Source organism: Podarcis muralis, chromosome 13 (genome assembly GCF_964188315.1).
Source record: "Podarcis muralis chromosome 13, rPodMur119.hap1.1, whole genome shotgun sequence".
Classification (NCBI taxonomy): domain Eukaryota; kingdom Metazoa; phylum Chordata; class Lepidosauria; order Squamata; family Lacertidae; genus Podarcis; species Podarcis muralis.
Window position 1 is genome coordinate 44,826,073 of NC_135667.1, and position 14,804 is coordinate 44,840,876.

General features: G+C 47.8%; 1 protein-coding gene and 1 non-coding gene across 7 annotated transcripts in view; one reads left to right on the plus strand and one right to left on the minus strand.

Moving 5' to 3' along the window:
- Nucleotides 1–14,804, minus strand: part of LOC114581559 (transcription initiation factor TFIID subunit 1) — a 49,019-nt gene that overhangs the window by 32,157 nt on the left and 2,058 nt on the right. For 4 of the 6 annotated variants that reach the window (XM_077917494.1, XM_077917491.1, XM_077917493.1 and 1 more), the window contains exons 3-12: nucleotides 13,464–13,580; nucleotides 12,313–12,435; nucleotides 10,892–11,133; nucleotides 8,445–8,663; nucleotides 7,493–7,711; nucleotides 6,235–6,430; nucleotides 4,639–4,755; nucleotides 2,160–2,327; nucleotides 774–901; nucleotides 573–680 (exon numbers count right to left, since the gene is read on the minus strand). In XM_077917494.1, coding sequence (XP_077773620.1) covers nucleotides 573–680; nucleotides 774–901; nucleotides 2,160–2,327; nucleotides 4,639–4,755; nucleotides 6,235–6,430; nucleotides 7,493–7,711; nucleotides 8,445–8,663; nucleotides 10,892–11,133; nucleotides 12,313–12,435; nucleotides 13,464–13,580 — 1,637 coding nt within the window. The remainder of the gene's footprint in view (nucleotides 1–572; nucleotides 681–773; nucleotides 902–2,159; nucleotides 2,328–4,638; nucleotides 4,756–6,234; nucleotides 6,431–7,492; nucleotides 7,712–8,444; nucleotides 8,664–10,891; nucleotides 11,134–12,312; nucleotides 12,436–13,463; nucleotides 13,581–14,804) is intronic. The other 2 variants (XM_077917492.1, XM_028701809.2) reach the window with 1 other exon arrangement.
- On the plus strand, nucleotides 984–1,186 carry LOC144325399 (small nucleolar RNA SNORA74). Its single transcript, XR_013390562.1, has one exon. It is a non-coding gene; the product is annotated as a small nucleolar RNA SNORA74 (small nucleolar RNA).

Consider the following 14,804-nt stretch of genomic DNA (forward strand, 5'->3'; position numbering starts at 1 on the left):
ACTATTTGGTACCATTGGTCCTTGCTTACTCCTGACAGGTCTGTCCAGTGTCTGGCTATGATGCTTCTGGCTGCTGAAAGTAGGTGGGTTATGAGTTCTTTGTGGTGTAAGTGGGCATTATTGTCTTGGAAGATGTTTAGTAAGGTCAATTCTGGGGTGATTTCTAGTACTTGCTTGGTTATTTTACTTATTTCTTGTATGGTTGTTGTCCAGAATAGTTGGATTTTGGGGCACTCCCACCACATGTGGAGGTATGTGCCTGTGGAGGTGCACCCTCTCCAGCATTTTGGTGAGGTTCCTGGGCGTATTAGCGCTAGTTTTCTTGGTGTTAGGTACCACGGACCTGCTGCTTTCTATAGCATGCAAAGCTTTGGGAAGAGGCCCTGCAAACTTCCAACCGAAAGCTGGGTCACCAGTTATACCTGCACAGGGCGCCTTGTCCTATGATGAAGGCAGGGAACACCATTCAATGCCACATGGTTCTCAGAATGATGGAATTCTACAGGAGATTGCATTTTGCATACTTAAATGCACACACAGAGCTGGAGAGAGTTACCCCTACTGGTTCTAACCTGGATAATGTTGCCTCCAAAGGTTCCACGAAGCCCCTGCTGCTTTGGATAGTAAAATTCGTCATTTGAGAGGTTCCAGGGATCCTTCACCTCCGGTTGAGACATATTCTAGAGTTGCAACACAGGGAAGCAAGAGTCAGGATTTTTCTTCTGTTCATCATTCTTATGGGGGGGACGGGGACCTGAGCCATTCCCACAAACCTGCTGAGTCTCTTCCTTAATGACTCCTGTCTTGCCCAGGAGAATCCGGCTCTTCTTTAGAGAAGACTCTTTCTTGCTCTCTTTGGAAGGAGAGTTCAACGTCATCTCTTCCTTCTCATCAGGAATTTCTAGGAAGGAACATACAAGAGAATGGATTCTGAATGCTTGCCTGCAGATATCCGCAGCACCACTTCAAAAACATAAAAGAACTCCAGTGGTGGTCAGGTGTCTTTGTCATCTCGATGTCTGTGACAGTGTTCACTGCTGGAAGATAAAAGTACTGTCCATTTTAGCTATCTGTCAGCTCCTCTGTTCTGGAGGCAGCTGATACCAGTGGGGGACAGTATTGTGCTTCTTTGAGAGTGTGCTAAGCAGTCAATATCCTGCTCAGTGCTAGACTAGAAGCTTACACAAATGGTCAACATGCAATGGCTTGAATTTCTGTGGTAGATTTATTTACCATGTATTATTCTCTTATGGACCTTGTTATCCTTGTTACCTTTCGTTTGAGCACCTGATTAGCTTAGAGATAGCACGGCTCCTTATTTTTCTCTTAAGTAACTCTTTGACATAAATGTCAACACAGTCAAAGGAATGTATTGCACCTGTTTTTATAAAGCAAACGAGTTTTTAGCCACAAATGTCATTTAAAAGGATATTTTCATTTCAGGGGGGGGGGGAATACATAAAAGAAGCCCATTTGAATGCAGGGCTTATAATCATCAATCTCGTTTAGGTACCTATTTGGACATGAAACTATTTATAGTAACCTATGATTTTAAGCCGGGATTGATGGAATATTCTTTCTTTTAATACCATTTAACAGTATTTTTATTCTGTTACATTTGCAAAATTATTATTTTTTTAAATGGCCTGATTTTTTTAAAATAGCCATTAAATTTAAAACTATCAGAGATTATGGGGATTTTTAAGCCTGAGGCAACGGTTCCTCCCTATGGGATCTTTTATATAACAGTTTACCTCACTCCCTACTTCTGCAATTTAAGCCCCACTGCTCATTACAGTACAGAAATAGCTACAGTGCAAATTTAAATAAGGGGGGGAGGCAGTTAACTGTCATGGTTGCTGCAAAAGAACCTTGGCAATTACAGTTTACTGAAAGTTCTGTAAGAGATCCTCAGGCTCCTCATATTAACTACAATTCCCAGAATTCATTAGGAGAGGTAGTTTCCTGGGAGATAGAAAAAGCACGAGCTTCACCGCCCTTGGACAGGTGGTTGCTGAGGAAAAAAATTCCCTCAGCCCACCTAAATTTTTCACCTTGAAGCCCAGTTACAAAATCACCATGCTTCAGAAAGCCAGAGATCTTTTCTCTCCAACCACTAGTAGGCCCAAAGGGAAAGCACAATGGTTCTGTGGACATACCTAGGATTATATTTTCATCATTTGGGTCAAGGGTCAGAACGGGTGGGGTCAAGACTTTCTCCATCGCCTCGTCATCCCAGATGATGTTGTCCTCCCAGCGGCCATAAACCAGTTCTTCGTTGTCAATGGGGAAAATAGAATACCACGGCTTGTCTTCATCCAGAGATGCTGCAACAACACAACATACGACACATCTCTCTATTTCTGGAGTACTAGGATACCGTCAAGTTCCTCTTCCCCCAAACGAGGCCTGCCACCCTCTGCAAAAGGCAGACCCTACCCCACAGAGTACCACCAGAAGAGACCAACTCCAGACTCTGCCATTACGAGACAAGGAGGAAGAGCACACTGTCAATGGAGAATGGCTCCAGGTGGAGATCTTGTGTGGAATCAATGCTGCTCGTTTAACACAAGGTTTTTGCACCGTCCGCAAGACATAGGTAAAGGTAAAGGGACCCCTGACCGGTAGGTCCAGTCGCGGACGACTCTGGGGTTGCAGCGCTCATCTCGCTTTACTGGGCGAGGGAGCTGGCGTACAGCTTCCGGGTCATGTGGCCAGCATGACTAAGCCGCTTCTGGCGAACCAGAGCAGCGCACGGAAACACCGTTTACCTTCCCACTGGAGTGGTACCTATTTATCTACTTGCACTTTGATGTGCTTTCGAACTGCTAGGTTGGCAGGAGCAGGGACTGAGCAACAGGAGCTCACCCCGTCACGGGGATTCGAACCGCCTTAACCCTTGTATACCCCATTCAGTAGCAGTAAAGCTCTGCTGGATGAAATACAATTGCCTCTGGTCTATTTTTGGGGAATCCTGCAATGTGTTAACTATACATTGAGATTCAACTCTGAATTCCATATATGAGCAGAATTCCCTACTTCTGCTTGTTCCTCACCAGAGCACACCCTTGCAGTCTTGTTCCTGGAAACCACTCAATGCCAAGGCGCTGCTCTCTCAAGGCCCCGTAAGAAAAGCCCTTCTAGACCAGGCCAATGGCCCATCTAGTCCCATATTGTATTCTCACAGTGGCCAACCAGAGGTCCACAAGCAAGACATGAGCACGGCAGCAAGCCCCTCTGCTGCTGTTTCCAGCAACGGGTATTCAGAAGAATACTGCCTCCAATGGTGAACATGGCCATCTGGGTTAGGAGCCTTTGACAATCTAACCCTCCATAGATTTGTCGAATCCTGTGCACATTTCCCTTAATGGTCAATAAAATTATTATACTTAACCAACTAATTGATGAAAGTGGGTCATGCAGCCACTAGTGGGTGAACACAGTAACTAGAGAGATTGGGGTTACGATTCTATACATTCGTACCTTGGAGCGAAGTCCCACAGAATTTAACAGAACATGCTGCTAATTAGACATACATAGGATTATGCTGCTGCAACGCATGTTCCTTGGCTCCCAGTATTATTTGGGATTTCACTGATCTCTCTTAAGAACCGGGGTCGTCACATCCCCGCCTTCTCTGGGGCTACTTAAGAAAGACTTGCATGCTCTGAGCGAAAGCAGAAGCAAGTTCCTGAATTTGGCTGGAGAATGTTTCGCACCCTTTGTGTTTATGTTTTAAACTGTGAACCGCCCTGAGACATATGAAGGGCAGTATACAAAATTCACCATCATCATCCCTTTTTAAAGCCATCTGAGTAGTCTTGTGTGCTCTGAAGCTCCTGCCTGACTCACTACTCTCCCGTGCGGCTAGGAGAGATGGGCGAGGGTGGAATCAGAAAGCCAGCTAGGAACCCAGGTGTAGGGATCTCTGGTCCTGGGGCAGGGATGCCAGGATTCAACAACTCTTCAGGGTCACTGGTGGTGTAGAGATCTGTTGTGGGGTGCTGCTTCCCCTCTGAAGAAACCTTAAGTTTAACGTTTGGGCAGGGCTGCAGCCAATACATCAGACCCAGAGCCTGCCAGGTACAGTGGTGCCCCGCAAGACGAATGCCTCGCAAGACGGAAAAACCCGCTAGACGAAAGGGTTTTCCGTTTTGGAGGTGCTTTGCAAAACGAATTTCCTATGGGCTTGCTTCGCAAGACGAAAATGTCTTGCGAGTTCCTGCAGGTTTTTTCCCCTCCCCCCCCCTTTTTCCCAAGCCGCTAAGCCGCTTATCAGCTGATCCGCTAAGCTGCTTATCAGCTGATCCGCTAAGCCGCTTAACAGCTGATCACTAAGCCGCTTATCAGCTGATCCGCTAAGCCGCTTAACAGCTGATCCGCTAAGCCGCTTATCAGCTGATCCGCTAAGCCGCTTAACAGCTGATCCGCTAAGCCCGCTAAGCCACTAATAGCGCTAATCCGCTAAGCCGCTAATGGGCTTGCTTCGCAAGACGAAAAAACCGCAAGACGAAGAGACTCGCGGAACGGATTCTTTTCGTCTTGCGAGGCACCACTGTAATTATCACCAGTTCCCTTTTTGCTGACCAACACATACCATCTCCTCACTGTGAGCCACAAGCCTCCTCTCCTCCTTACCTTGCTGCTCTGGGAGCTGCTTCTCTTTGCACTTGGCAAGGCCCATGACTCCGGACATGCTGGGCTTCTGCATCATAGGGACCGGCAAATTGAGCAGGGACCCACTGCGGTTCAGCCCTGGAGACAGAAGCAAGAGGGCGTTGGAAATGTCAGGGAGCCTCTGCTGAAACCAAGTGCCAGCTGGCTAAGAAAGCTTCCAGGGCGATGTACCAATAAAACCAGGCATTAAAAACAAACCGTTGACATTTTTGTTTCAATAAACTTTTGCAGCAAGAAGAAGAGTTTGGATTTGATATCCTGCTTTATCACTACCCGAAGGAGTCTCAAAGCGGCTAACATTCCCCTTTCCCTTCTTCCCCCACAACAAACACTCTGTGAGGTGAGTGGGGCTGAGAGACTTCAGAGAGAAGTGTGAGTAGCACCAGCTGCATGTGGAGGAGCAGGAAATCGAACCCAGTTCACCAGATTACGAGTCTACCGCTCTTAACCACTACACCGCACTGAGATGAAGGGTCTCTGCTGTATTCATTTAGCATTGGTTTTAAAGCTGTAGAATTTTTAAAACCATTTTTTAGCCATTCTTATTGTATGCCTGCACATCACCTTGAGGCGTATGTAAAAGGAGTAACAGTAATAATAAAAATTCCGTCATCAAGAGGGTAACAAAGAAAGTCGTCAGCTTTGAAGAGACATAATTATCTGGAAGCTGCCATATCTTGAGTCTGACCATTGGTCCATCAAGCTCAGTATTGAGTACACTGACTGGAAGCAGCTTCTGGGCTTTCCGGCAGCATTTCCTGACCATACCTGAAGATGCCAGGGATAATAAAAAATATTTATACCCCACCCATCTGGCTGGGTTTCCCCAGCCACTCTGGGCGGCTCGCAACATAATATTAAAAACACAATATAATATCAAACATTTAAAACTTTCCTAAACAGTGTTGCCTTCAGATGTCTTCTAAAATTCAGATAGCTGTTTATTTCTGATGGGAGGGCGTTCCAAAGGGAGGGTGCCACTACCGAGAAGGCCCTCTGCCTGGTTCCCTGTAACTTCACCTTGCAGTGAGGGAACTGCCAGAAGGTCCTCAAACCTGGACCTCAGTGTCCGGGCTGAACGATGGGGATGGAGTACTGGGAGCCAATGGTAGGTCTTTCGGGACCAGTGTTATATGGTCTCGGCGGCCCCTCCCAGTCACCAGTCAAGCTGCCACATTCTGGATTAGTTGTAGTTTCTGGGTCACCTTCAAAGGTTGCCCCACATAGAGCACACTGCAGTAGTCCAGGCGGGAGATAAGGAGAGCATGCAGCACTCTGGCCAGTCTCCGGGCAGGTAGGGTCTCAGCCTGCGTACCTGATGGAGCTGGGAGACAGCCGCCCTGGACACAGAATTGACCTGCATTTCCATGGACAGCTGTGAGTCCAGAATGACTCCCAGGCTGCGCACCTGGTTCTTCAGGGGCACAGTTGCCCCATTCAGGACCAGGGAGTCCTTCACACCTGCCCAGGGACAGAACCTGGGACCTTTTGCATGCAAGGCAAGTGCTCTGGCACTGAACTATGGCCCGTGTTGGCCCAGCTGCCTGCTGAGCTCACCTTGCTGGGCGTTGTAAGCCGTAGCATTCCTGGTCATGCTGGAGGGCAGCCAGCCAGCCAGACTAGCCCGCTGCGTCTTGGTCCCCTTGTGCTTGATGTCCTCCCCGTTCCAGATCACGTCGTCCTCCCACTGCAGCTGGGTCACCATGAGGAAGTGCTCGTCTGCCAGCAGCGCATCCTTCTCCACCACAGCGCTCTGCAAGGGCGGAACAGAAAAGCGTCAAGGGTTTCGACAGAAACAATGATTACTACTATGGAAACTACCGCCTGCTGCCCAAAATGAATGTCGCTGAGTATTTTAGACGACGCCAATGCAGATATACGGCCAAAAGAATTGATCTTGTATACGATCCTGGCAGCACAAATTGCAACTCAATGGGAAACAGCCCCAAACCTTGCACTGGACACCTGGTACCGCTCACTCTGGAATACAGCAGTAATGGAGAAAACTGTGCATAATTTGAGATTTCCACAAGGACTAGAACCTCCAGGCACTTTTAATATATTTGGCGTTCTTTTATGACATATAGAGCAGAACCAGACCTTTTTTTCCAACTCAATTCCAGCACCTCTCAGGTGGGTGCCATTGCCATTCTAAAGAGAACGAGGGAGGTATAAATTATGAGTTCCAGCTCCTCTTTTTACAGAAAAATAGCACTGAGTGGAACTGTCATTTTCAAGCCGACCCTTGTCATAAGCCTGACAAAACTTCATTATCTGAGAACGTTGATAAGTCTTTACTTGAATTTTGTTGTTTTAACTCATGTGGTCATTGTAAGTTTGTTTTGTAGTTCTGTTTTTCCATCTTTTAATTTTTTTTCATGGTTATAATTGTTCTCTGTTTTACAGTGGTGCCTCGCAAGATGAAAAGAATCCGTTCCGCGAGTCTCTTCGTCTTGCGGTTTTTTTGTCTTGCGAAGCAAGCCCATTAGCGGATTAGCGGATTAGCGCTATTAGCGGGCTTAGCGGATCAGCTGATAAGCGGCTTAGCGGATCAGCTGATAAGCGGCTTACCGATCAGCTGTTAAGCGGCTTAGCGGATCAGCTGATAAGCGGCTTAGCGGATCAGCTGATAAGCGGCTTAGCGGATCAGCTGATAAGCGGCTTAGCGGCTTGGGACACCACTGTATATGCGTTATAACATGAAATGATAATAAAACTTTACAGAAAGAAATTTTAAAAATTGCCAATGCACTGGCAGGAAGGCCCCGTCCTCCTGCCTCAGGAGAGACAAATTCAAGCCTTTCCCCCAACTCACTACCTCCTCCTTCTCCTCCTCCTCCTCCTCCTCTTTGCGCTCTTTCATCTTGAAGCCATAGTCGAAGCCGCTGCCATCCTCAGGAACGCCCAACATGTCATACCAGAGCTGGGCAGGCCCATAGCGCCATTCAGCCACCTTGGGCCTGGTGTCGGCCACCTTGTCCGCATCTCCTGTAGACTGGGAGAACTTGGACTCCACCGGTGCCATCATGGTGATCTGGAGGACAAGAGGGTGTTGGAGGGTCAAGGGAGACGGAACTGGGATCATCCTGAGATGTCAAGGCAGGTGTCAGGTGAAGGTCAGAAATAACTAACAAGGTGCCCGTCAAGTTAGCTCTTTATTCAAAGAAACTAAGCAGCTCAGACCCAGTGAGCACAGCAACTCTTCCCAGTAGGTCTTGCCCCCATGAGGCAGTTGTGAAGACTGAAGGTTCCAGCCTTCCCACTGCTCTCTATGGCCCTTCCTACCCCGGGTCCTTTCCAAGCAACCTGATACTTCTCCAGCTTACCTCTGCTTCACCTTATTCATAGTTCTCTGGGTTCTGGGAGACCGGGGGCGGGGGCTGGTCACAGCAGGAGAGGGAGACTCCCCCCCCCTTGGCTTCTTCAGCAGCCTGCCTCATCTCTGCCTCTTTGCCTTATCCTCTCCAGCCTCCACCTCTGCCTCTGATTCTGGGCTGCTCTCTGCCACAGACTCTTCCTGCTCACTAAACCCTGTTGCCTCTTCAGCTTGCAACATCTCCTCCTACCAATCTGCTCCCTCTGACCACTCACTGTCTTCCCACCACCACTACCCTGCCTTGTTACTATATCCAGCTGTTGTCGGCAGGGGGACAGTCCTACTGCAAAGCAGAGAGGAAGCCCTGCCCTCTCTCTTGGAGTAGGAACAAAGCCATGTGACGTGACACCCCACCCCACTTCTATCATCCTCTCTGCTCCTGAAGACTTACCTCGTCGTCTGAAAGGCACTGCTCCGGAGGAGGAGGCGGGGCATATTCGTACTCCCAGGAAGATTTCTCTTCCACAATTGTCTCAACCGCAGCTTCTCCATCCAGGATCTGCACTTCCGGAGTGACTTCCCGGTGCTTCTTCTTGCGCTTCCTGCGGGCGCTGCGCCAGACCGATGGGATGTTTTTCCCAGGGCCAAAGAGGCGCAGGAAGCGCAGCACCTAAGGGGAGACGCAGAAGAAGAAAAAGAAAAAGAAGAAGAAGAAGAAGAAGAAGAAGAAGAAGAAGAAGAAGAAGTAGTTTGGATTTGATATCCCGCTTTATCACTACCCGAAGGAGTCTCAAAGCGGCTAACATTCTCCTTTCCCTTCCTCCCCCACAACAAACACACTGAGGTGAATGAGGCTGAGAGACTTCAAAGAAGTGTGACTGGCCCAAGGTCACCCAGCAGCTGCATGTGGAGGAGCGGAGAAGCGAACCCGGTTCCCCAGATTACAAGTCCACCGCTCTTTTTTTTTAAAAAAAAAAAAAATTATTGATTTTCCAACATAAATTAAAAACAAACAATACACAATACATAAACAAACAAACATATAAACATGTATAATTTCACAACCTCTTTTTCATAAACCTTACTTCCCGGACTTCCCCATGCCTCCCCTTTTCTGCATCCCTGTTTTAATGTTTCTTCAGCAACCCCCCAGTTAGCTAATTGCTCATTTTCTTTTTGACCTTCTTCTCTTACTTAGTCGGTTACAGCTGTAATTCTATATTTCCCATTCCCTTGACATTTTAGCACTCATTAATTTTACAACAGTTCTTAAGATATATTTTAAATTTCTTCCAATCTTCTTCCACCGTCTCTTTTCCTTGGTCACTACACCACACTGGCAGAGAGTGGAGGAAAGGTTGGGAGGCGCAAGCGACTGGCCTCTGGTCACTCAGCTGTGTCAAAGGCAAGTTCACATCTCTGGCTCACTGGAGAGGCAGCCCTCTGCAGATGGGGATGCTAGACCAGGAGGACGAGTGGGGGAGCCTCCTCAGCTTGGGGGACACACGCAGAGTTATTTATTCAGATAACTCCTCTACACTCACGGACACAAACATCCATTCTGTCAATGTAACCTTTGCCCCCGCCACAACCAGGCATGAAAAACTGCTATAAAATAGGAGGCTTTTTCCAAGCCTAACTGCAGTGGGGCAGCAGTTTCAGTAGCAGGGAAGGGCAGATTTTTGGTGGGGTGGGAAGAGCTGCAATCCACTCAACAAAAAAGTGCCCCTGTGGTGGATAAATACATTGATGCACCTTCTGAAAGATAGCTTACTGGCAGTAAAAGCAAGTGCGAAGAAAATATTGAGTGAAAGGGTGTTGTAAAAGAGCAGAAATGTCTGTAATGAGGTATGAAGGAATCTGCTGAAACTGACAGATAAATATTTGAATTTGCTATTCAAGCCTGTTCCTATGATGTTACGTTTGCTCTTCTGATAAGGCCATTGGTTGGTTTCCAGATTGCAATCCTGCTTACTATAAGACTTGATTCCTACACATGTGAAAATCTCAGATGAGGCTATGCCTCGACAGAAGCCTGGGTAACATATGCCTGTGAACTCCGCTTTTGTGGGTTCCTAGCGACCAATGTATTAAACATCACAATTAATTTGTTTTAGCATTTTATCCTCTGTATGTTTTTAAGTAGGGACGCGGGTGGTGCTGTGGGTTAAACCACAGAGTCTAGGACTTGCCGATCAGAAGGTCGGCGGTTCGAATCCCCGCGATGGGGTGAGCTCCCGTTGCTCGGTCCCTGCTCCTGCCAACCTAGCAGTTCAAAAGCACATCAAAGTGCAAGTAGATAAATAGGTACCACTCCGGCAGAAAGGTAAACGGCGTTTCCGTGCGCTGCTCTGGTTCGCCAGAAGCGGCTTAGTCATGCTGGCCACATGACCCGGAAGCTGTACGCCAGCTCCCTCGGCCAATAAAACGAGATGAGCGCCGCAACCCCAAAGTGGGTCACGACTGGACCTAATGGTCAGGGGTCCCTTTACCTTTATGCTTTTAAGTATGGCTGTGATTTTTTTCCTCAATTTCGTTATTTTACCTTTTTGCCCAGACAACAAGCCTCGCTGATGTGGGCCAAAGGAATGCACAGCAATACATTTGGCACCAGCTTGGCTGCAGGAATTGCTGGAAGGAGGCATACAATGTTCCATCCAACCATGTTAGCAAATGCACCCCAGATTTGTGTAGGGCAGTGGAGGTTTAGGATCAGATTTTTCTTTCTCCTACAAGGGGCTCATCAACCCGATAAGACAGCCCATCTGTTCTGCTAATTTATATGACATAAAGGAAATCAAGCACAGGGGGAGCCCTCCATCCTTTTAGCACAAAGCATGGCCTTTCACTCAGTCCTCCCCGCCCCCTTTCTGCAGAGTGTCAACCTTCAAGCCCTACCTTGCCTGGTCTGAACTCGGGGAACAGATCTGTGACACTTGGCAGCTGCTTGGTGGTATCCTGCTGCATTATCCCTGCAAGTGGCAGCGTAAGTCTGCTGTCGCTGGACTCTGCCTTCCGCGAGTCCTGGGACCCCGACTCCGATTCAGAATCCGAAGAGCTGCTGAAGTCATTCTTCTCCAAGGCAGCGGATGAAGGTGCAATGATGGATGGAAGGATGATACCATCGTTGTCTTCAGACCCTGGAAGAGAGTACCTCTCAGAAAGAAAGAAAGAAAGAAAGAAAGAAAGAAAGAAAGAAAGAAAGAAAGAAAGAAAGAAAGAAAGACTCTACTTCCTAACCTCAACATGACAGAAAGCTAACCCTGGGTCACACGCCTTATTTCCAGGCATCAAAGACAAAAGTGCAGTATTTCTTGAAATTTTCAACTTGCATTTTAAAAAGGGTCAAGTGAGGGGGAGAGGAAGAGACACCAAGAGAATCCTCCTGGACACATCAAAAACTGCATGGACTCCGCACCCAGGGAGTTTTAAATTCTCAGATCCAATTCTCCTGCTTCCGGTAGATTCTACGGTTATTGAATAAATGAAGCACATTTGCATACTGCCTTATCACAAAGCTGAAAGCACTTTAAAGTGAAAAACCGCAAGCCAGAAAAAAAGCACATCAAAATAAAACCACATTTTAGCTGAGGCAGCAACGCAAAAGGGAAATCCCAGCTTAGGGCTGTATCCAAAGTGGCACTGTGTGAATGTTCTGCCAGCGCAAGGGTTTCTGCTTCTGCAACGGAACACCCTACCCCTCTCCTCCGCCGATGTAGCCCCTCCAGAATAGACTGGGTGTGTGGGGTGCACATGGGGGGAGTTACATGGCAGAAGCAAAAATACTTATGCTAACAGAACAATAGGTACTGCTACACTGGATTCCACCCACTAGTTTTCACTGTGTTTCTTTCAGACCTGGGACAGCTCAGTGGGTAGAGCATGAGACTCTTAATCTCAGGGTTGTGGGTTTGAGCCCGAGTTGGGCCAAAGATTTCTGCATTGAAGGAGTTTGGACTAGATGAAGAGAAGAAGAAGAAGAGTTTGGATTTGATATCCCACTTTATCACTACCCGAAGGAGTCTCAAAGCGGCTAACAATCTCCTTTCCCTTCCTCCCCCACAACAAACCCTCTGTGGGGTGAGTGGGGCTGAGAGACTTCAAAGAAGTGTGACTGGCCCAAGGTCACCCAGCAGCTGCATGTGGAGGAGCGGAGACGCGAACCCGGTTCACCAGATTACGAGACTACCGCTCTTAACCACTACACCACACTGGCTCTCTATGACTTTCGGGTTCCCTTCCAACTCTACAAGCCTATGATACTGCTCACCCCTGGGCCCTGCAGGGCTCACAGGCACTTCCCAGGAGTACATACTCACCAGAGGCACTTTCATCCTTTTCGTCCTCTTTTCTCATTGGCCCTGGAGGTGGTGGCGGGGGAGGCATCAGCTTGGAGTCAATATCTTCGGAGTCAGCATCATAATCGTCGTCATCATCATCATCTAAGGAAAGGAAGAAAAGAAAGGAGTGGTGGGCAGCCCTTCCATCACATCACAACTTCGGTTTATCGTCCCTGTTAAAAACCACCAGGATTAAACATTCCAAGAAAATCCAGGCACCCTCCATCATCCAAAACAGATATTCTATCCCCACCATGTGAACCAGATAGTAAAAAAAGGTAAAGGTTTACCCTGGATGGTTAAGTCCAGTCAAATTCAACTATGGGGTGCAGTACTCATCTCTGCTTTCAAGCCGAGGGAGCCAGCATTTGTCCGCAGTTTTTCTGGATCATGTGGCCAGCATGACTAAACCGCTTGTGGTGCAACGGGACAAGTGCATGGAAACGCCGTTTACCTTCCCACCGCAGCAGGTACCTATTTATCTACTTGCACTGGTATGCTTTCGAACTGCTAGGTTGGCAGGAGCTGGGACAAAGTGACAGGAGCTCACCCCGACATGCGGATTCGAACTGCTGACCTTAAGATCAGCAAGCCCAAGAGGTTTGGTGGTTTGGATCACAGTGCCACCCGCATCCCATTTGAACCAGATGTACAAAGGATCTGAATCAATATAAGGCGGCTTCCTATGTTCTTTTAATATAAAACGCCCAAATGGGTGTACAGTAAATTTAAAAACAAAGGGAATGTGACAGCACGTGACAGCAGCCACACCCCAGAATTGGCTTCAATTGGCCAAGCTAAACCAGGCGAGGGTAGTTGACAGGTCTCAAACCCCTGGTTAGTTAGGAACTTCCCATGCATGCGAAAAGAGGCTCCGGCGGATTGAGAGGACAAGAGCAATATGGGCCCAATAGTTTCTGCACATGCTGTAGAGAGGTGAAGAGCAGATGGGGCTGGTCATGCTGGTAGCCCATCTACCATAGGTACTACCCTTCCTCTAACGCCCCATACATAGGATGCTAAACAAGAAGAGCAACGGGGAGCCAGGGCGAGTGTCAGGTTAGCAAGGATCAGGTGAAGAGGTGAAAGATCAGTTGTGACAAAGGAAAGCAGCTGTTGCCACCACCTACCTGCCCTCTGAAGTGGCTGAAGGTTGCCCATTGCCTGCCGGTACCTGCGGCTCTCATCTTCGGCCACTTCGGTGATGTCAGAATAATCGACAGCATCCTCGGTGCTCTTAACCCAGCCTGGCGGCAGGGAGAGGAACAGGGAAGAGCACAGAAAAATTACAGACCCAACAGGCCACACCATTTTTCTATCCCAGCTTCCGCACCCACGTTCAAGAATGATATTGCTCACCAGGGCAATACGGGTTTCAGCATATAATGCCAATTCTGGCCCCACTGCACTGAATGCCAGTTAGTTTCCGGGCCCAATTCAAAGTGCTGGTTTTGATCTATAAAGCCTTAAGTGGCTCAGGACCTTTTTAGATTTTAATTTATTCTTGCTCTCAAGAGCTGACTTCCCTCCTTTCTTTTAAAATGTAATATTATATGTGTATGTATAGCAAGGTAAAGGGGACCCCTGACCATTAGGTCCTGTCGTGGCCGACTCTGGGGTTGCGACGCTCATCTCGCTTTATTGGCTGAGGGAGCCGGCGTACAGCTTCAGGGTCATGTGGCCAGCATGACTAAGCTGCTTCTGGCGAACCAGAGCAGTGTACAGAAATGCCGTTTACCTTCCTGCCGGAGTGGTACCTATTTATCTACTTGCACTTTGACGTGCTTTCGAACTGCTAGGTGGGCAGGAGCTGGGACTGAACAACAGGCGCTCACCCCGTCGCGGGGATTCGAACCGCCGACCTTCTGATCGGCAAGTCCTAGGCTCTGTGGTTTAACCCACAGCGCCACCCACGTCCCTTGTATGTATAGTATGTAATTATAAAAACCAATAAAGATCATATTTTTAAAAAATGGCTCAGGACCACAATACATTAAGGATAACCTCTCTCCATATGAACCTACCCAGACCTTGAGACAACTGTTGGAGGCCCTTCTAGGTATGCCTCCTCCACACGAGGTCAGGAGGGTGGCAACACAAGAACAAGCCTTTTTTCTGCAGTGGGTCTCTGCCTGTAGAATGCTCTCCCCAGGGAGGCTTACCTGGTGCCTTCATGATACACCTTTAGGCACCACGTGAAAGCGTTCTTCTTCAACCAGGCCTTTGGCAGATTAACATCTTATACAACTTTTACAAAGGTTTGTGGGAGAGGGTATGGGGGGGTTCATTGGATTGTGGTTTTTTGTTCTTGTTTTATTATGTATTTTGTGTTTTTATTTTGTATTTTTATGTTTAAACCCCCTGAGATCTATGGATGAAGAGTGGTATCCAAATTAAAATAAAATATTGTGGCTATCATGGTGGTGCTGGACTTTACAGGCGGCTTGTAGAGGCTACTGCTTTGCTACTAA